This window comes from Malus sylvestris, chromosome 4 (assembly GCF_916048215.2).
Source record: "Malus sylvestris chromosome 4, drMalSylv7.2, whole genome shotgun sequence".
In the NCBI taxonomy this organism is placed as follows: Eukaryota; Viridiplantae; Streptophyta; class Magnoliopsida; order Rosales; family Rosaceae; genus Malus; species Malus sylvestris.
Genome location: NC_062263.1, coordinates 21898223 through 21920492, shown reverse-complemented (window position 1 = coordinate 21920492; position 22270 = coordinate 21898223). Strand labels below are relative to the sequence as shown.

Below are 22270 nucleotides of genomic sequence, written 5' to 3'. Positions count from 1 at the left end.
TGTTATTATACAAATGATAAGATACGTGTGTTAAAAAGTTAATAATTTAAAAAATAAAATTTCCCACCACTTCTATAAATACATGTGGTGTATCATTCGTGTTCCGGTCACAATAAAAAATTTCTCGTCAATGAGACCCAGGACTCCGGTATCTACTTTTTTTTTTGTTCACATACTCATTTTTATCTCGCACATGTGAATTTTTTGTCATTTATCTTCTTCAATTCGTTCAATCAAAGGATCAGAAATTAAAAGAATGTGTTATAAGCAAAAATGGGTGAGTAGATAGCGCTACCCTTTTTTATCCCAATTCCATGTCCTTAATTTGCTTACTACCAAAAATCGAACGCAACTGAGAGTTGCTTCCAAAAATTTGGTTTTTTTTTTTTTGTCAAAACACGGAGATGAGTAAAAAATGCGATTCAAATAGCTTTCTGGTAATGTTACTCAAACTTATAATTTTGTTACATTGTAGTCTGCACTTTGATAACTAGCGTCGACAATTTACATACATCTTAAAAAACCCTAGAGTTATGGGAGGCTTGTTATTGGCTCATTGATGACATGTAGTTCAATGGGCAATGATTTAGTCCTCCATTTGTTAGGTTTCATCAGCTTCTTGGTGTCAAAGCTAGGCAAGGCAAGGCAAGGAACCAAAGGATTGAAGGGTCAGACTGTCAGAGGGGCTTTTAATCAGGACCACTTAAGAAACCACTTGTTGGTGCACAATGAATACTCAATTTACTGCCAAAACAAATGTCTTTGTTACGTACTCTGCAATTCCACGATTTTGGGTAAAAAGTTTACAAGCTTTTCCTTATGAGTACCCTCTTTTGCCCAAAACTTTTCAACGATGAAACATCCCATTGCCTGCCAAAAAATTGCTTGGTAGATACCTACATCGCCATCCCCATCCCCATCCCGATTCCCCACCTTTCTCTCTATCTCTATGACTCATCACATGGCTTACAGCACTGACCAAGTAAAGAATGAAACTAGAAATTTATTGAGAAATGTTAATATACACCGGTTTATCTTCTCACACACTTTTATTAAATCATGTCTTAATTTTTTTAATTTATCAAATTCGATGACCATAAATTAAAAAGGGTGTATAAGACCCTAAATACTTGTGTTTTTTGTTTCCCACTTTATATAGGACTAGGCTAATATTTACAAGTTGCTGGAGCATGAAGTGTAGAGTAAATTTAAGATGGGATAAGATTTTGGTTTTTCTTTTAGACTAAATATTAGTAGTAATTGTAAATATAAGTGAGATGTCTTATGTTCAATTCTCGTCAAAGACGAGTTTGAATCACATTACGCTAGCCCATTGTGAAGCTAACTCACCCCCTCCCCTTAGTGTCGATATTAGTAGATAATATCGTTTGTCAAAAACAATATTAGTAGTAATTTCAAATGTAGAAGGATATTTATGTTTGACTACTTATTGGTGTAACCATTAGGCCATTGATTCCTCAATTGATTAGACAATTAGTTCTCTCTGTTGAATTAGGGTATTTGTGTAATTTGCCAGGATAGTCACACTATTATATAAAGGTGACTGTGCCTCACATTGTAATATAGGAAATTCTCTGTCAAATTATTTTCCTCTACAATAATTTTTTTTTTTAAATTGCACTAATAAGCTATAACCCAGGAGAGCCTATGTGAGCTCCACTCTTGTAAGTCTCATGATCGTATTTTTTTAACAAAAAAATATTATTAATGAAAAATAGTGGACTTAGTCTCACAATGAGCCAGCAATACTATAGTTCAAATTCGTCTTTATCGAGAATCAAACTTAAAACTTTTCACTTACAAATAAAGTATTACTGAATGACACATGATAATTTTTTAAAGAAATAGAAATATATCAACAATAACAATCTAGTGTTTGCCGCTTAATGACGGAGACTGTAACATACAGAACATATTTACAAAAATAGCCAAAAATATCTCCGTTTACCAGATGTCATTCATTCCGTTCAAGGTTCAATAGTTTTCCAGTTTTTACCATGTTCTATCTTTTTTTAATTTTTGATTCAAGGACCATGCTCTATCTAGACTATGGATGTACTGTACGGTTGGTGCTCTTTACAAAACTATTTCAATTACCAAAATGTCATAATTGACATTTGGCAGAGTACAATTTGAGCAACTCAATTAAGTTACTTGGTCAAAACATATACATACATAAATTCGATTGTACAGAAATCTTGGAATATGGGATTAGGCAAGTGGTTAGTGACGAATTTCAAGCCCGTACTTCACACGGCACGTCTTGAATTTGATTTTTTTTTCTGCTGGTGAATCGCACGATGATTGTTAGTGGGAGGCTGAAATGTCACTAGAAGTCTTTTCGATCACCAGAAGGGTGGACTGGCATGGTGAAATCACCGATTGGTCCCTTTTTTTTCCTTAAAAAAAATATGGGATTAGGCATTATCATTCAAGAGCTATAGGCCACATTTAGCCCTAAAATATTCAAAATCAGTTCCCAACCGAAGGGCTAAAAAAATCGGACTAAAAGAATCATGCTAAGTTTGGCCCTAGGGCAAACATGTAGCCTCAAGGTAGGTTAAGTTTGACCTTAACAAGTAATAAAATATAACCTTGCATGGTTAGAGATGAAAAAATTTAACCTTAAAGTAATCCTTAAAATATTAATTTTTAAAGAACTAAAATAAAATAGAGAACTACGTACAAGTTTAAAATAACAAGAAAATTGGTTGTCAATGAAGTAAGTTCGAGCAATTGAAATTACCTAGAAAAAGATAACAAAAAACAAAGCAAATGGATATATCTTATGCTATTTTTATGGTGCAATTTTGTCCTCGACAAGGAAAATGGTGGACATTCACGTGTTTATTACTATTTAGTTGTGTAATTATTAGCTAATCTTTGGAATGTTCTGGAGCCATTACACGATAAAGCTAACATGTTATTTGGCCTTGGAAGTTTCTTGGAAAGTTCCTCTTTTCTGGAAGGTCCAAAGCAGGCTAAAGTTTGGGCCCCTTGCTTGGCCCATTATATCTTCTTATTGGGCCGAATTTGTTGTGCCCTCCATACTACTCTACATTTTCCAGTTCCGGCAGAACTTCATCTCTGCGAAAACCCTAAAAGCAGGAGCTCTGACAGCTCAAAACCCTAGCTCTAAGCTCTAAGCTCTAAGCCCTAAACCTAAATCCTTATCCTTACCCTTTTCATAATTTTAATTATTTAATTCTGGGTTGTGCTTGGATTGCAGAAATTCTTCTGTTATCATGGCGCTTCATGGATCTGGTTTCTGCCTAAATGTGAGTTGTGGTTAATTATCAATGTCGTTTAGTTTGTATTTAGCTCTGTATGTTTCCCCGTTTTGAGATATATTAGTTCATAATGTTTAATTAAGTTTCTATTTGCTAAAATTCAATTATCTTTATCTTCAAAGTGGATGATGAATAATGATTAATCCAAGAGCGCTTATTTAGCTTCAAACTAGTCTAATTTACGGGGAGTGAGATTCGAACTCTAGTGCAATGTGGCGGGCACGTTGCCCTAGACAACTGGCCTAACTCACGTCTGCGTCGGATGCATATAATTTCAAGTTTTGATCTTTGTACTGTGAAACGAGCTCACTTTGATTCTGAATTTCCATGTTATGATTGAGTGTTGGGAATCTCATATTTTGGATTTTAGAAGATTACGAAAGAAACGAGTGGAATATGTTTGAATTTGTTGACGATTTCCTTCATATTTACTTACATTGTTATTTCGTTGCCGATTTCAAGTTGGTTTGATTTAGACTTATTTTGATCTGTACGTTTTAGGGAAATGTTTTTCGTGGAGAGCTTAATCGCTTGCCGTGTTCCTGTATTTATACTTTTGGGATGCTTCATCCTCCTTCTTCACCCTATTCAAGGAAAAACAACTTAGTTGTAGCAAAGACTGTCGAAAGGGGGCATAAAGTTCCGTTCTTTCCTGGTTATCGTCAGCTCAAATTGCGAACTGAAGAATCCAGTAAGTTTATTTTCCCTGCAACAATAAACTATATGCTCTTCTTGAGCACCTTTGTTAGGGCGTGATCCATAAATGGAGTCCATTGACGTTTAATGCAATGTAGCATCGGCTTGAATACTTTTAATTCTTACTTTTTTCAGTGCAGTATCCTCTGTTCAGGCCTCTCGATTGCGGCCCCTAAGACCATGTAATGTGATAGGCGATGACTCAAAGGAAAGCTCAAGCGGTGGCGAAAGCATCGTATTGGATGCGCAAACCTTGGAGCGTGATCTAGACATTGCCATTGCAGAGGAGGACTATGCCAAAGCAGCACAAATTCGTGATAGCCTCAAACTTCTGATGCAGGACAGTCTAACTTCTGTTAGAACAGCAAACGCACAATTCTACGAGGCATTCAGGATTGGGGATTTAGCTGCAATGCAAGCCCTTTGGGCCCAAAGGAAAGAAGTCTGTTGCGTGCACCCGGGTGCTCGTGGAATCTATGGTTACGAAGATGTTATGACTAGCTGGGACTACGTGTGGGCAAACTACGAATTTCCACTAGAGATTGAGCTGAAAGATGTTAATGTTTACGTTAGAGGGGATGTCGGGTATGTTTCTTGTGTCGAGTTGGTGAAGACAAAGGGTAGCAGTTGGGGTGGACAGTTTGCAACAAATGTGTTTGAGAAAATTGATGGTAAATGGTTTATCTGTATTCACCATGCTTCAGTTCTTGACTTGTGAATTTTACAAACTCAAATGCATGTATAATGTACAACTTCACGGTTTATATTGCATTTTCAAATTTCAGTTGAACTACATTTTTGTGGTTTTAAGAACCTTTACTTTTAAAAAATTTGTGCAGGAAATGATTTCCGCACGCCTATTTTCTCCTTCTGCACGCCTATTTTCTCCTTCTACACGTAATGACTTGAAGTCACAATATGGGTAAAATGTCCCATGGCGTCATCTAAAACAGAATTGATAAGCATGGAGAATTGGTACTATCATATCTGAAATGCCCTAGCATAGGCATATTTACACCATCATTCTTTGAAGATGTTGAAGTTTGGTTTTCGAGTTTTTTCCCTTTACACATGGTAATGCAGTAAAAAAGCAGCACAAAACGAGCAACGGCCGAACTCATACATGTTTTCTGTAATAACATGCAAGTTACCCTAAAAAATTTGAGCATCCATGGATTCACACGACAATGGTTTGTTGGCTACGAGATGTTTCCCGCTGTGTTTGAAACCATCGATTGTTGGACTCGAACAGCAAAAAGGATTTCCTCGGACAAAGCTAGACCCTCCCAACAGGTGACAGGGGTGGATTTGGAGCATACTTTGCCGGACCTGTCACCTGGATTCCATTACTTCGATTCAGATTCGGTTCCTGGAATTCTTTCGCCTCCAAAACGTTACTAACTTCTGAAAGATCTGATGGTCTGCAACTGCTGATTACGACAACACAGATGAAGAACGCTTGTAATAAAGAAAGTGACGTGTTGAATTCAATTGAGTAGCTTCCATCCTTCCCTGGTGCCAAACTGAAGATTGGCCTGTTCTGCTGAGCTCCCTCCTGAAAAGAAATACAAAATCAACATGCAAATTGGCTAAAACACCACCATCAATTGTGTGATATAGATAGAGTGCTTCGCTGAAACAAAAATCATACCTCCGCAAATAGTTCAAAAGTCTCTGGAAAAGGGTAACATGCGGAGGATGTTTTTGGAATCCGACAGCATTTGTTCTGGTTGGAGAGAACACGCAGCTTACAACCAACATCCCAGCCTCCACAATCACATAACCCACCAGATTTCCAACGGTCAAGTAATGGTGAAGGTTCTCCTGTGTTCGGTGAGCTATGGACTCCACCTGGAAGTATGACTATAGTACTATCTTCCCAGCTGTAATCCTCGGATGAACCTTTCGCGCAGCCCTTCTCCATAACTTCCTCATCACTCTGCTGTTCAGGATGGCTCAAGTCTTTCCTAGGTAACTTGACCACAGCAGCAGCAAGCTCCCTATGTGGTACAACGCTAGGTGATTCTTGATCTGCTTGTGTTAGATCAACATCTAACAAAACAGCCTCTCTTACCATATACTTGCTCAAGTCCTGCCCGTTAACATCAGATAAGTCAGAGCTAGAAACTTTCATTTGAGCAACAACGTTGTAAGCATAGTGACAACTTTTGCCTTTACTTCCTTGACTCATCCAGCCACCACTTTTTCTCTTAACTTCATTAATACAGTAAAATGTAAAATACTGGCAGAAATCATCCTTCCCAGATGATAAATTCTTCATGGTTGCCGCAAAACAGTTGCTGTTGTTGTCAACCCAAAACTTAAACAAAGGAAGTCCATTCTTGATTGTTATTTGCAAAAAAGCTTTAACCCATGATGCCTCAGCCTTCAGATTCTCTAATGACTCGCTGATATTAATTGGCTTGGGGACCAAGGAATTAAAATTTGATTTCGGGGGTCTAACAGCTTCAGCAGAATGGTGTAGATTTGCCTCCTTGTGCTTTAATATTGGGTCTAGTAGCCTTCTTAACGGGCTTGACCTAGCTCGGTTATGAGTACTTGCTTTCTCTCTGTTTGGATTATCTGGAAAATCAGAAGTTCCAGATCTCACAGGACCTGATTTGACCATCGTATATGTGGAACTCAACCGTGGAATATCTGAAATTTCCTTAAAACTGAGACTTCTACCAAGCCGGCCTAAGCTGAAGTTAAACCGGCGAATGGGAGTTGGGCTTCTGCCTTTTCTAGTTGCCAGTTCAACATCTTCTTGATCCAATGTAATCGAAGTATCAAAGCTTGAACGGGTAAGCAATTTCTCTGAATTTTTCTTATGTACAAATTTATCATCATAGAGGAGGTCTTGTGTTGAGCATCGACGCATGTGAGATGGAACAAAGGAAAGCCCCACACTGTTACCGTTGATTGTGCTATTTAGCAACATGTTTGATGCTGTATTAGTCTCAACTGCAGAAGGCAGTGGGCATGAGTGTGAAACTTCAGAAGAGAATTCGGCAAAGTCCATCTCTTTGGTCGAAAAGTTGCCCGAGAAGCTAATTTTATCAGCTTCTGCCATACACTCATCCCATGATGCTCTTGGTTTTGAAAGCTGGAGTACCTCTGGAAAGTCATTTTGGGGTAGTTCCTTTGGTGGTGAGACAACAACGGGATTCTCTGCAGAAGGGCAGTGTTGATGAGCTAGATTGGTAACTGATTTGTGCAGCTCCTCCACCCTTTTCTCAGTTTTACCATGACAAGCAATTGTCTTTCCCTCTGAACTGAGTGAGACATCAAAACCTTCGAGCTTGGATGAAGGAACTCCCTTTTCCGTAATGATTCCTTGATCAATATCCTTCCTCTTGATATCCGATTCTTGCAGGTCCTTGGTTTTTTTAGCTCGACCATGCCTAGTGCTCATCTCGTGCTTTTGATTGAGAGAGACTCCATAGCTTTTCAAGTTTGCTGCCATATTGCCCGTTTCTGATGTGAACTTCTGATCTGAATCTTTTTCCTTCCCCTTATCGAGCATCATATCTGAGTGATTTCTTCCAAGGGACCGATAGGGAATGGATATCTTTTTCTGCCCATAAATGGCATTCTTCGAAGCAGTTTTAGAGTCTATGAAGCGCACATCTTTATGCACAGATGGTTTGACACCCTGCGAAAGGCCATCCTTTTGAGACGACTTGAGACTAGAACAACCTGAAGAGAGTTCTTCAGCATTTGTCCCATTGTGAACTACAACAGATGATGTAGACTTTCCAGTAGTCCTTTCTGAGGATGAACTACCGCTACCTTTTTCGGGAAAAGGCTTCTGTTTGTGCTTCCATTTCTCTAGTCGACCCCAATCCAGAACTCCAACATTCAAAACCTTTTCTTGGATCTTTTCTCCTCTCTCAGGGCGCTGAAGATAACCGGGCAAGTTTGACATGTGCTTGACAAGCTCATCAACTTTACCTGCATTATTCCCCTTCACACTCTCTCTAGATCGATTTCCCGAAAATTTTTCTTGGCCTGAAGCACCATCACCTGCATCTTGTCTTGCATTCTGATGCAGATCATTCTGCTTCAAACCAGCACCAGTTCTCACTTTCGCCTTCTCTATATGCCTTGTTCTACGACTCGTTTGGGGCTGTACAACATTGTCCTCTATGCTGGACTTGTTCTGCTCTTTTGAACTATTTCGTTGCTCTAAACTGAATCCCATATCCAACAGCAGATTCTATTTCTACAAAGTGACTACTTAGACATACATCCGATTGCATTGTAGCTTTTGAGCTTCACTTTCAAATATTACCAAGGAAACCATTGCGAAAATTTGCTCTCTCTCTCTCTAATCCAACCTTAAATTCTGAAAAAAAAAAATGCAAATAATCACATTGATGTGAGATACATTTCCCCTAATCAAATCCTAAGCACAGGTACCAAATCAGGGATCTAAAATACAGTTGAGAGACTCTGGTATTTCGACCATTTTGTTCGAAGAATCAAATTCAGATGGCAGTTTAACAGCGAAAAACGATTATCACATTCCAATTTTGTCACAGATTAAGAACAAAATAAGAGATCTGTCTAAAAGGAAATATAACTATTTCTATGAAACTATTATTTCATCTTACAAATATGGAATTTCCAAGATTAAATGCAAGATCAAAGCACATGAATGCCACATTGACAGCAAGACACTCATAGATCTTAAAAAGCATAACACAAATGGCAACCAAACAGCAGAAAAAGAAAAAACTTGAAGCTTTTATTTTCTGTTTGGTTGCAAAGAAAACGAAGGAAAATGCAAAACGCGCAAGAATCAAGATAAAGCTTTTTACTTTCGCAAGTTTCTAACCATAAGCAGCGACATTCCAAGCTAAAACAATTCATCGTCTTTTGTTTTCCTTCCACTTTCTCGGCAACCAAACGGAGCACAAAATAAGCCTTTTATTTTCTCCACTTTCTCGGCAACCAACCAGAGCGCAAAATACACAAAAGAATTCCAAATGCGCTAATAAATTTCGCGACGAACTTTCTGGAAACTAAAGAAAGCACAAGTTCTTTTAGCAACGAAACGCATTTGCCGAAACGCGGCGTTTCCGATACAGATCCGAAACGTAACAACCAAGAGTAAAAAAACCGCGAAGCGACGTAGATTATAAGCAAAGAAAAGAACTTTACCGCCAGAAAAAAGCCGCGAGCGCCACCGCTGTTGCGGTCCGTTCAATCCGGCTGTTCGTGGAATCCGTGTGCGTGGGAAACGGTGCGCTTTCGTTCCACCGGAGGCGGAGGAGGTGAGGATTCAGAGGGGGGAGAGAGAGAGGACAGAGACAAATCTGCTAACTCTCACACTGTCACTGAGCTTTTGCTGACTCTCTCAGCCTGAGCTAGAGAGAGAAAGTGGGAGAGAGAGCGGGGGTTATTTGATCGGACGGCTGAGATGGAGTGAAGGATGTGTGGGTATGAGGCTATGATGTTGAATGGGGTCACATCATTGTAGGGTGAGGTGGCTATCGGGGGGGTCCCACAAGGCGACTTCTTTCTTTATCACGGATCCCTACGATGTGTGTGGGTCCCGAAAAGTACTCCTGGCTTACGTCAGCGGACCGCTCTGATTGGAGCTGGGCTTATGGCTTTAGGCGCCTGCCGTATGATTAGGTTTTAGGATTAGGGGATTTTCTTGCTTTGTTTTGGTTTTATTTGGAATTAGGGTTCCTTAACATTGACTTAACCTTTGTTCTTTTCTTTATACGATCTAGCCCAAAGTATACATCTCTAATTATTATGTAAACCATTAAAGAAAGATAAAGGTGCGTTTGCCTCATTCTGGTTGGTTTATATCTTATATAAGCGGGAATATTGTCCATTCTTGTTTAAATTAGGTCTCAAATTACACACTGAGTTCAATTTACGACTAAATTACATATCGAGTTCAATTTAGGTATCAAATTACACTTGGGGTTCACTTTAGACCTCATGCTACACATTAGATTAGTGTAACATCATAATTGAGATGCGTTTGATTTAAACTTCAAACTAACATAATCGAGTTAAAGTAAGTTTTTGTCTTTAAACTTCGGATAGTAAAATCCCGATAGGATCCAAATTCGTTGAAGGAAAAAGAAAATGAGCACAGAAGAAGAAACTAAAAGTGTGAATGAAGCTACCCAATATTCCCAAATTGGAATACATACAATTTACCAGCAATAGAAGATTGGAATGTGACAAGGACAAGACACAAAGAAATGGAAAGAGAATAGAGAAAGGAAAATTAATGTAAGAATCCCGAAAAATGAGATTAAGATCAGTCCAAGTTATTTTCCCACATTTCATTGGAGGTTTTGCTTTTTTACATGTCCTTTATTCTATTAGCAGGAATTGGTCCGTGCATGTGAGAGTGTTGAAATTTGAGGTCATTCAATCTCTCTCTCTCATTTTTTTTACAACAAAAATAAATCTAGATCTAGAAGACTGTTGAGGCGCCTCTACTGATTTTTGCACATTCATTTTCTTCTTATAAGCTACTTCTCGTTTTTAGTCCTAAATTGGGACCGCGCATTCAGTTTGAGTGGTGTAGATTGCCTGGTCTTTGAGCTCCGAACAGTGAGATTCGATGAGGATCTCTGTCCTTCTTCGACCATTAGTTTTAGCTCAAAACTCAAGAAAGAGTCATAAGTAGAAAATAAAAGTGTTAAATTCAAAATTTTTTCCCATAGCCTTCATCCTCTTCCAATTAACTTTACCATGTAGGCGGTCTTTACATTTTTCATTCGGTATTTGCCCTTTTGTGCATAGTAAAGCAAGATCTCTCTGTCCATGATTAAAGGGGAAAGACTAAAGAGCATATAACTTAAAGTGAAAAGCTGAAATAAGAACACAAGGACCGTAAAAGCTTCTCCTCTCCAAGCTTCACTTGACTTTTTTGGCTTTTGGTTTGTAGATTTGGCAACATTATGCAAGGAGAAGTGAACCAAGACATGCTTCTATTAAATTTTCTTCTATGGTATGCACTATTGAGTAATCTAGAAAATCGTCAGTTAGATTTTGCATAAGAGATTTAATGAACTTTACCAATAATTAGATCTTTTGTAAAACTCGTATCACTGAGCGTTATGTATCATTGCAATGCTTAAGAGATCGTGGTCTCCTAATTTATCATCTCCTAATCTACCAAAACCAACCATTAATTGTAAATAGAGGAATTTCTTTTGCACAGAAAACCAACGAGAGTTTGTGGATTCTTGCACATGTACATGGGGATCAAGTCTCTCTCCTCTCTCCCTTTTATCTATATTCTTGTTTCTTGATTGAAATTTCACATACAAATCTTCAATAAAAATACTGTATTTTTTGTCGTATTTTATTCAAGTGATCTAACAAACAACTGCAATAAACATAATAACATAATACAACGTTAACGAAGACAGAAAAAGGATGAGCAAGCCTATGTAAAAAATTCTTAAGAAGTAAAAAGCGCCTCCCACTTGTCATCTTATATATTTCTTAACTAAGATCATCTATGTTGGTGTCAAAACTCGGATAGAGTCTAGACTGGCTTAACATGTATTTATCTCGAGTGTTGCTTTCGGTCTCAATGCCACGAGATAGCTCGAGGGAAAGAGAGAATAGGTTTGCCACTGTTGAAGGCTGCCAACAGACAATATTTGTGTGTTAAGTGTGTGTGTGTGAAAGTTGAGCGTTAATTTGACTTTTTAACCAAATGGTTGTGTATCGAGTAGGACCCTGGTTATTAAGTTCTTTTATGTTCCTTGAGACGAGGACTTAAAATTCATTATAATTTCGTGTAGTGCTGACATAAAAATTAATAAAAGTGAAATAGAAACTGAAATGAGAAACAGAATGTCATCATTTCATGATGGTGGAAAGGAATGGTTATGTTTCTTCCTCACAATGAGTTAGTAATAATGTGGTTCGAATTCTCCTTTAGCGACAATCAAACTTAAGACCTCTTACTTATAAATGAATAGGAATAACATTAGATCATAGTACTAAGTGGCAAATCATAAATAAAATCTTGATTGCATACTCTTATATTTTCATGGACTAGCTAATTAAAAATCTTGATTAAATACCATTTAAAATATCAACTCTTTTAAAGTCCATCAAAATCACAATTGAATACACCAAGAAAACCCAAAGATAAGAAATAATTGGGCCCGTCCTTGATGTTTTCTGAAATAATTTCTCTAACATTCTCTGAAAATTAAAACAAGAACATGTCATTTTAAAGATTTGTGCTCATAGACTATATCGCCAACAATTTGTGAAAATAAAAACCTGTTTGGTACGTACTATTAATTATTTAAAAAAGAGAATCATGAACTCCTTATAAACTCTCTTAACCCTCCAACAAGCGACTTCAACGTTAAGCCATGATAAATTTTACAGACATTTCTACCCAACTCAATGTTAAAGGCCGAAATGTTTCTGTGAATCTTTCCGGTCTCCATAAGGTGGACTGTTGATGAGTCGATTTCATATTATATATTGGACCCTATTCTTAGTATATTTTAGTAATTATTTTAGTGAGATTTTGACACTTTGATTTATATTCTCAATGTACCACATTCGCTTCTTCTTAAGCAAAAAGTAATCAAACGGATGAATTTTGAAGTGATTCTAATTGGAGGTTGTTCGTTAGTCTTTCAACTTGTTCATATCAAAGTTTTAGAATTTTTTACCAAGTGGATACTTTATGGCGATGAAATAAAAGAGCAGCGCTCAGTGCTGACAAAATGATATTTTTTGGGTTTATTTGCAACTTTTAGGCTGGAAGATGATGGTTTTTGGTGTTGGGCTTTTCTTGGAACTTGGAGAGGATGTCCTAATCTTTAATTCAAGTCATTTTGGGCCTGTTTTGAAACCTTGAAGGTCCAGAATCGTGACTGATTTGTGGCTGGGCAGATTTTCCATATTTGATTAAGATTAAGTTTCCTAGTTTCTCTTAAGTTATTTGTTTTCTACTTTTTAGAAGATTTTTTCTGGAAAGAATTTTATTTTGTATTAGTATAACTAAGGCTATTTAGCCATTAGGGTTCTTTGCGCACTACTTTGGAGAATTCGACTTAGAGAGCTTTTGATGATTGAAGTTTATTTACCAGGTGTTTTTTTTATCTATGTTTTCAATAATAATTTGTTGTATGGTTGTGCATAACTAATTTCTTTTGCTAGGGTCAGGCCATGAGCCTTAGCATGAATAGGTAGTCTTTATTTAATTGCTTATAATATTATGCATGCATATTTTGAATTATTAATCATTGTGTTTAAACTATTCTTATTTCTTAGTGCTTGATCACCATTAGGATGTTTAGATAAGTAATTGGATGCAATTCGGTCGCAATATCACCGAAGGAATGACTATGGCTTCTTATGATTGATAATTGTAATTTCATTTAAGGCGAATATCACACTCTTAGGTGTTGCATGGTTTTCAAAGGGTTTTCACAAAATTTAATGAGTCATGCATGTTTACATTTGATTTGAATATCACAGACGGATTGAATGTTAGATATACGTTCTTACTTGAATATCAGGAGGAAAATATGCATTAGAAAAACCTAACATTCAAAGTTGCATGTGTAATTCATAAGCAGTTAGCAAAATTACATAGGATTGTTAAGGTGACGGCGGAACTCTATTGGTCTCCATCATTTGTCACTTCCTTCATAAACACGTGGCTTATGTTTTGGCTGAGAATGCTTCAGTTTGCTTTTGGGCTTGATGCTAGGCTTCGGGTAGATTCTCCTTGTTTTGACATCTTTAGGCCTTCTTTCAGTCTAGCCCATTATTCAAATACTAACCCAAACAACGTGATTTGCTCATAACCCTAACCACAAGGAACGACGAGTCGTATGGTTCGACCACCACTCGCTGTCCTCCTTTGAGTTGTGTCATAACAGATGAAATCATGTGTTTCGCAATTGATGTGGCAGAGAAGGTCATCGTTCCCGTCATGGCTATCTCTATCATCAACGATTGTGGTTTCTGGTCTTACTCCTGCATTCCAAATCTCATTCAACAAGGCAACGTCCCCTTCCTAGGTCACATACACACTCATTCTTCTCTCGTTTTCTTTTCCAAATTTCTTTTTAATTCAATTAAATTTTTGCTTGAGTTGGACATCATGATGCCATGTGTCAAAATGATAACGTTTTAAAGGGTACGTAACCCTAAAAAAAAAAAAAATCAGCATCAAGGTTCTAAAAAACGCTAGGCGCTAGTCGGGCGGTGAACTAGTGCCTAGCGCCTAGGCGGCTAGGAAGAGTCTAGGCGGATTTAGGTAAATTTCTTATATATTTTATGAATTAATTAAATTTACCATATCAAATGTAAATAATTCTTGACTAATATATTATTTCTTATAGAAGAACATACATTTGTGAATATTTTATGTAAATATATAATATACTTGCCTATGAAAAAAAAATCAAATATTATCTAAATAATTTATAATTTATATAACATATATATATATATAAAATATATCCCAAACTTTTAAAAATATAAAAACCTCACATAGTGAGTGGTTTTCATTATTAAAAGTTAAAACCATCAGTCATCCCCTCACCATTAAAACCATCAGTCGTCCACCCAAGGTGGTTTTCATCATTTAAACCATCCCATGGTTTTCAATTTCATAATTAAAAGTTAAAACCATCTTGGATTTGAGATCCCAGTTTGCTACCAGTACCACATAGAAATGTTTGAAGTCTCTCTCTCTCTCTCTCTCTCTCTCTCTCTCTCTCTCTCTCTTTCTCTCTCTCTTTGCACTCTCTCAGACTCTTTTCTCAAACTATTTTCCCTCATTTTGTGACATGATTTTATTCACTGCTAGGGGCATGAGAATGAAAAAGAGAAGCTTATTATGGAAAAAGAAGCTGCTATAAAGGAACTTGCATGTTCAGAGACTCAATTAGCTTCTTTGAGAACACAAATTGACAACCTAACTTCAGAAGTCGAAGAACAGAGAGCAAAGGTAAGCACTGATATTTGATTTGGCTAGATCTTTTGGATACAAGTTTCATGGTGCATGCATCTCCTTTGCAGGTAACTTCTACTAGAAATATTCATGATAGTGCCCAATCTGAGCTTAACTCGCTCTTCCCTCATCTTCATAGAGACAAGCTGCAAAAATTCGTAGGGGCTCTGCTGCTACGTACGAGATCGGAAGTTGTAGATTCGTTGCTAAAATTGCAGCAAAGTTTGGGATTTGCAGTGAGATTCAAACCGCCTAGATTGCCGCCTAGTCCACCTCAGGCGCCTAGCCAGCGCCTAGGCGACCGCCTAAGTCCTCCCCGCCTAACTGAACGTTTTGGTCTAAATCAGGTCGGAGCTCCACCGCCCAGTGCCTAGGTCGTTTTTTAGAACACTGATTAGCATCAATAATAATATATGTAGTGATAGCTACATGTCTACAACAATGAGTAATGTTAAATTTATTGTATTTTCATACCACATTTTTATCATATTTTTAATGGAGATAGAGCCCATCAATACATAAACTAGTACAAATAGAAGATGTGATTAGAGTAGCATTTTTGATATCATAGGACATGATTATTTTCCACTTTATGAGATGAAGTCTTTGAGTTCAAACCTCTTTTATAATAGCTGTTAATCAAAATTTAAAGAACTATATTGATGCTTGACAACAAAATCTTGCAATTCTTTATTCTTTATTTTTACGATATAGCAGTATAGAGTTAGGCAAGTGAGAATCAAAGAGAGGCTAGTAAAATTAGGAAGACAAATTGTCTATTTTACTTGCTTGATTTCGTCATAGAATAAAATTTAATGAATTGTCTCATTAACAAAACAAAGAAAATATGTCATGTCCTTCAATATTCAAACATCTAGATACATCTAATGAACTTATTTTGTCGTGACCAGTAGCACTTTTTATTCCGCCAATATAAAAAGGTCTCCTGTAATATCGGTATACGTGGTACAATTCTTCCTAGCAATTTTTTTTTTTTTTTTTTTTTAAAATTAAGTCCATTTCATATTTTTACCATGACTAGTCATGCAAAATCTACTTCTAACTTTGAAACAGATGAAGACATGGATAAGAAGATTAGCAACACTCCGGGGATGGAAGGCCTTTTACGGCGCCGAGACCTACCAAGCTTTTGCAAATATCCAATTGACCACCCAATTACCAAATTTTTCATGGAAGAGACCAAAAGCTATTACTCGTGCTTCTACTTTAATAGTCAACGCCTTCGACGGCCTCGAAGCCTCAATTCTCTCCCACATAGCCACACTTTTCCCCCAAGTTTACGCCAAGAATACTGTCGTTGCATGGTGTGGTTGGACTCTGAACAAGTGAGATCTGTTATTTATGTTAGCTTTGGCAGCTTGGTGATGCTGACACATGACTAATTGTTTGAACTTTGGCACGGCTTGGTCAGTTGCGGGAAACAATTTATATGGGTGGTGCGGTCAGATACGCTTTCGGGGGAGCAAGGAGAGCACGTGATTCCGAAAGATTGGGATCTTATAGCTGTTAGAGTATAGTGCTTTAGCATTGTGACACTTGTCACAATCTTACTGTAGTTAGTTAGTTAGCTGTTATATGTAACTATATATAAGAACTCATCATGTAATTACTTACTCATTAAGAAATATATTAGATTGTTCTTCTCTCTCTCTAACTTCTCTCTAGTCTCTTTCTCTCTATCTCCTCTATTCTTGATTCAATATACAAGATTACAATATATGTACAATAATTTGATATAGCTTAACATGGTATCAATCGCCATTGTTGCTTACGCTTGAAGATTTGATCCTCTGTGACTTCCGCCTTCTCTGATTCGGATTGGTTTTCTTTCTTCGATCCGACTTTGTCTTCTCCAATTTCTACTTTCTGCAATTTCTAGGGTTTCGTATCGTTCTTCTGTTCTTCCTCGGTACTTGCTGAATTCTGCACACCTAGTGTTTGTTGTATTGTCTCACTGACAAGTTGATCTTGAATTCATAATGGTGACTGCTTCGCACCTCCAACTACTTCAATCTCCGATTACGGGCCTGATTTCCTCCATTTCTACGTCGGTTAATGTCAAGCTTGATGATTCGAACTATCTCAATTATCACTTCCAAATGCAACTTTTGCTTGACAACAATGGCATCATGGGGTATGTTGATGGTTCGATCGCCTGTCCATCTCAATATGCTTCGTCCTTAGGTGAATCTGGTATCTCTTCTTCTTCTCCAACTGATGAATACATAGTATGGAAAATGCATGATAGAGCTATTATGCAATTGATTACTGCCACTTTATCACCTATTGCTATGTCCTGTGTGATTGGTAGTACTAGCTCCAAGGATCTGTGGATTAGGTTAAAGGAACAATTCTCCACTATATCTAGGACTAGCATTTTTCAGATGAAATCAAATTTGCAAACAATTAAAAAGGGGTCCGATTCGATTTCTCAATATCTTCATTGCATTAAGGAAGCTAAGGATTATTTGTCTGCTGCTAGGGTCTATTTTGCGGATGAAGACATTGTTATTCTTGCTTTGAATGGTTTACCTGCTGAGTATAACACTTTCAGGTGTGTTATCAGGGGGCGTGAAAGTGTGATTTCACTGAAAGATTTTCGATCACAGTTACTTGCAGAGGAAATCATTGTTGAAAATTTAGTTCATAATCCTCTTATGAAAGCTATGGTTGCTAATACAGGTTCCACTTACACAAAAGGGGCTTCGTTTTAGTCTCAGGGTTTCTCTCCTCATCATGGTCAATCTCAAGTAGCCACTGGAGGTTTTAAACCCTATAATGGGAACAAGAACAAGGGCAAAGGTCGTTTCAATCAGGGCTCGAGATTTTATAATTCTAGACCCGTGTTTTCCCCTATGGCACATGTGCTTCCCAACCCTAATCCTGGAGTTCTTTGTCCATCTCCTGGTCAACAGTTTGGAAGTCATTATGCACCTATGCTTCAAATTTGTCAGTTGTGCAATTCTGAGGGACATACTGCCCCATTCTGTGGAGCCTCTTCACACGAGAAAACCAAATGTCACATATGTGGTCGAAGTAATAATACCACTTGGTATTGCTTCTATAATGATAAGGGTCCAAACTACATGGGAATGCATACCACTACTTCTGTTTCTCCACAGTCCTTCTATGCTATGCAACCACAGCCTGTTCAGTACAATTCATATCAAGCTCATCCTTAGCATTCCTCATTCACACCTTCTCAGTTTCATGCACAACAACCCCCTATGCAAGCCATGCACACAGTGTTCAATTCTGCACCTCAGTCATCAAGTTCTTCAGGTCATTCTCAGGTATGGCTCACGGACTCTAGAGCCACCAATCATATGACAGCTGATTTGACTAATCTGTCACTGGCCTCACCATATCCAACAAATGAAACCATTCACACTGCAAATGGGGAAGGTTTGAAAGTATCTCATGTTGGTCATTCTACTATTCATACATCAGTTTCTCTAATCAAATTGAACTCTGTGCTCTGTGTTCCTCAATTAACTCAGAACCTGTTGTCAGTACATCGAATTTGCCTTGACAATAATTGCTGGCTTATATTTGATGCCTTTTGTTTTTGGATTCAGGACAAAGCCACATGGAGGATCTTTTACAGAGGCTTGTGCAGTAATGGGTTGTATCCTATCCACTCTTTGTCCACTTCAAATTTCCAGAAGAATAATCAAGCTAAGGCATTTCTTGGACAACTTGTTCAAACTAATATGTGGCACCATAGGTTAGGTCATCCCACCAATAATGTTGTCTCTCTGATGTTGCATAAAGCTAATGTACCTGTTCCCAAAACCTCATTACCTATGCTATGTCATACCTATCTAGAAGGGAAATTTAGCAAGCTATCTTTTCCAAAACATGTCAATAAGTCTGTCATTCCTTTTGAAACTATTCATACTGATTTGTGGGGTCCTGCACCATGTATATCAGTTGATGGTTATAAATACTACACCATCTTTATAGATGAATGTACTAGATATTGCTGGATTTTCCCCTTAATAAACAAGTCTGATTTGTTCTCTACATTTGTTGCTTTTCATTCCTTTGTTGTTACTCAGTTTTCTACCACAATTAAAATTCTTCAATCTGATAGGGGGGGGAGAGTATACCAGCCACAAATTGAAACATTTTCTTCTTGAAAAAGGCATTTCACATCAACTATCTTGTCCATATACCCCTGAACAAAATGGGGTAGCTGAAAGGAAGCATAGGCATATCATTGAAACCACTATCACCCTACTAAAACAGCCAAGTTGCCATGTCAGTTCTAGTCTTATGCTTGTCAAACAGCCACCTATCTCATCAATCGAATGCCTACTGCTGTACTTCATCACAAATCTCCTTTTGAGATCCTATTTGGGACATATCCAATTCTTACACATCTTCGAATTTTTGAATGTGCTTGTTTTCCACTCCTCAAACCATATAATAGTACCAAATTACAAGCTAAAACTACAAAGTGTGTGTTCCTTGGGTATGCCACAAAATATAAAGGCTATCTGTGCTATCATGTGTCTACAAAGAAAGTGTTTGTTTCGAGGCATGTTATCTTTGATGAACAACATTTTCCCTACACAGAATTATTGACTACATCTTCCAACACAGTTTCATCACCACAAGTCTGTCCTAGTTTCAATTGTCCTGCACCTCTAGTTACTCCAGAAAATAGAGTTGTCTCCTTTATCCCAGAATCACCTTATCAACCTTCTCGTATATCTATTACTGCATCATCATCAGTAACACCTTCTGCCTTGGATTTACCTGAAGTCTCTCCAAGTTCTCAGTCCATTACTACTCCAATTCAAGTCTCTTCTCAGATCCCTGTGGTACCTGACATAAGTTCCAATTTTGGATCAGGAATACCTGATTTTAATCCTGATACTCTGCAAGTAGTTTTGCCCATTCCTCCACTTAATTTGCATCCTATGCAAACCAGAAGCAAAAATGGGATTTTTAAAAAGAAGGCTCTCTTAGCCAGTGTTCAAGATTCTGGGGGAACTGATCTATCCTTGGTTGAACCAGCTAGCTATAAGTCTGCCATCAAAGTACCTGGGTGGTTAGCAGCCATGAAAGAAGAAGTTAATGCTTTACATGCTCAAGGCACTTGGAGTCTTGTTCACTTACCAACACACAAGAACCTGGTTGGATGTAAATGGATTTTCAAGATTAAGAGACACTCAGATGGGTCTATTACCAGACACAAAGCCCGGTTAGTTGCTAAGGGCTTCAGTCAAGAACCTGGATTGGATTATGGGGAGACTTTTAGCCCTGTAGTGAAACCTACTATAGTACGGTTAGTTCTTGCTCTTACTACACATTTTAATTGGTCTCTTCGCCAATTGGATGTTAAAAATGCATTCCTGCATGGCATCCTACAAGAGGAGGTCTACATGTCTCAACCTTCAGGTTTTGAAGATCCAACCCATCCTCATCTCATGTGTAAGCTACATAAATCTCTATATGGTCTCAGGCAGGCTCCTAGGGCTTGGAATGAACGATTTACTCAGTTTCTTCCTTCTTTAGGATTTGAGAACACATATTCTGACTCATCTCTGTTTGTTAAGCATGTTGATCATGAAATTGTGGTGTTGCTTCTCCATGTGGATGACGTTATTATAACTGGCAATGCTTCTGGTGCAATTACACAGGTTATTAGTGCTTTCACCACTGAGTTTGATATCAAGGACTTAGGCTTACTCTACCATTTCTTAGGGATTCAAATCATTAAGACTGCAAATGGTTTGTTTCTGTCACAAACCAAATATGTTGAGGATTTTTTGGTTAAATCTGACATGCTTGAAGCCAAACCGTGTGATACACCATGTCTTCCTTACAACAGGTTACTCAAGGAGGATGGGGAACCTTATTCCAATCCTACGTTGTATAGAAGTATTGTAAAGGCTCTACAATACTTGACTTTTACACGGCCCGACATTGCTTTTTCTGTACACCAAGTTTGTCAGTTCATGCAGAATCCAATGGTGTCCCATTTTATTGCGGTTAAATGCATATTACGATATCTGAAGGGCACACTGCAGTTTGATATATCATATACTAGAGGAGATTTGCAGTTGAAGGCTTTTAGTGATGCTGATTGGGCAGGGAACCCTAATGACAGGAGATCTACTACTGGTTTGGTGGTCTTTTTGGGCAATAGTCCGATTTCATGGTCCTCTAAGAAGCAACAAACTATTTCTCGATCCTCAACAGAAGCTGAATACCGAGCTTTATCGTTTACATCCGCTGAGTTGGATTGGATCAAATAGTTATTAGCTTTTCTGCATATTCCCTTACCTCGTGTGCCTGTACTCTTTTGTGACAATCTGTCAGCCATTGCCTTGTCTTTCAACCCTGTTCAGCATCAAAAGACCAAACACATCGAAGTCGACGTGCATTTTATTCGAGAAAGGGTATCACAGAAACAACTATCCGTGCAATTTGTGTCTTCTCAAGAGCAGTTTGCTGATATTCTTACCAAGGGCTTGAGTGGTCCTCTTTTCAGAACTCATTGCAGCAATCTCATGCTTGGCTCATAAAAGCATGATCTTGAGGGGGGATGTTAGAGTATAATGCTTTAACATTGTGACACTTGTCACAATCTTACTGTAGTTAGTTAGTTAGCTGTTATATGTAACTATATATAAGAACTCATCATGTAATTACTTACTCATTAAGAAATATATCAGATTGTTCTTCTCTCTCTCTAACTTCTCTCTAGTCTCTTTCTCTCTATCTCCTCTGTTCTTGATTCAATATACAAGATTACAGTATATGTGCAATCATTTGATATAGCTTAACAATAGCTAGTGGAGTGGGCCCTCCAAGAAGAAGAGAGATTTTTTAGTGTTCTCGTCATAACTAAAAATTTTCCCAAGAAGAGGTCTTGGCTCACAAAGCTGTGGGAGGGTTTGTAACCCAATGTGGGTGGAACTCGATCCTTGAGGGCATTTAGGCGGGAGTGCCGATGCTTTGTTGGCCTCGACTGGCGGAACAACTAGTGACTAGTAGATGGATTGGTGAGGTTTGGAGGATTGGAATTGATATGAAGGACACATGTGAGAGATCCATGGTGGAGAAAATGATACTTTAGGTTTGCTCTTTTTGGACTTTGCAGATAAGCTGTTTGAGCCTCGATTGCCGTTGGATTTTAAACCACCTCCGGAGAAGAAAAAGTGCCCACCTTTGACAGGTCTGTTAACAATGAAAATAAGTGGTTAACATTGGACAGAGATCAATATTTCATTTATTCAGTACT

At 37.9% G+C, this 22270-nt stretch overlaps 3 protein-coding genes and 1 pseudogene across 6 annotated transcripts; 3 read left to right on the top strand and 1 right to left on the bottom strand.

Moving 5' to 3' along the window:
* The first annotated feature begins 3080 nt into the window (after nucleotides 1–3080).
* On the top strand, nucleotides 3081–4797 carry LOC126617894 (uncharacterized). The gene is made up of 3 exons (XM_050285983.1): nucleotides 3081–3299; nucleotides 3813–4002; nucleotides 4148–4797. Exons 1-3 carry the CDS (start codon nucleotides 3267–3269, stop codon nucleotides 4723–4725), a joined length of 801 nt encoding a protein of 266 aa, XP_050141940.1. The 5' UTR covers nucleotides 3081–3266; the 3' UTR covers nucleotides 4726–4797.
* A 169-nt stretch (nucleotides 4798–4966) lies between these two features.
* LOC126617872 (uncharacterized) lies at nucleotides 4967–9426 on the bottom strand. 3 transcript variants are annotated; one of them, XM_050285961.1, is made up of 4 exons: nucleotides 9174–9426; nucleotides 8831–9034; nucleotides 5659–8355; nucleotides 4967–5562 (listed from the first exon to the last, which is right to left on the bottom strand). In XM_050285961.1, exons 3-4 carry the CDS (start codon nucleotides 8209–8211, stop codon nucleotides 5284–5286), a joined length of 2832 nt encoding a protein of 943 aa, XP_050141918.1. In that variant the 5' UTR covers nucleotides 8212–8355; nucleotides 8831–9034; nucleotides 9174–9426; the 3' UTR covers nucleotides 4967–5283. The 3 variants fall into 3 exon arrangements, with proteins under 3 accessions (XP_050141918.1, XP_050141919.1, XP_050141917.1); XM_050285962.1 differs by having other exon boundaries at nucleotides 8848–9034; XM_050285960.1 differs by lacking the exon at nucleotides 8831–9034.
* Nucleotides 9427–9554: 128 nt separating this feature from the next.
* On the top strand, nucleotides 9555–22200 carry LOC126618199 (7-deoxyloganetic acid glucosyltransferase-like; annotated as a pseudogene).
* On the top strand, nucleotides 14617–15378 carry LOC126617901 (uncharacterized). Of its 2 annotated transcripts, none has more exons than XR_007621574.1 (2): nucleotides 14617–14988; nucleotides 15131–15378. XR_007621574.1 is itself a non-coding variant. In XM_050285988.1 (2 exons), exons 1-2 carry the CDS (start codon nucleotides 14878–14880, stop codon nucleotides 15363–15365), a joined length of 417 nt encoding a protein of 138 aa, XP_050141945.1. In that variant the 5' UTR covers nucleotides 14617–14877; the 3' UTR covers nucleotides 15366–15378. The 2 variants fall into 2 exon arrangements, 1 of the variants encoding a protein (XP_050141945.1); XM_050285988.1 differs by having other exon boundaries at nucleotides 15060–15378.
* Nucleotides 22201–22270: the final 70 nt, after the last annotated feature.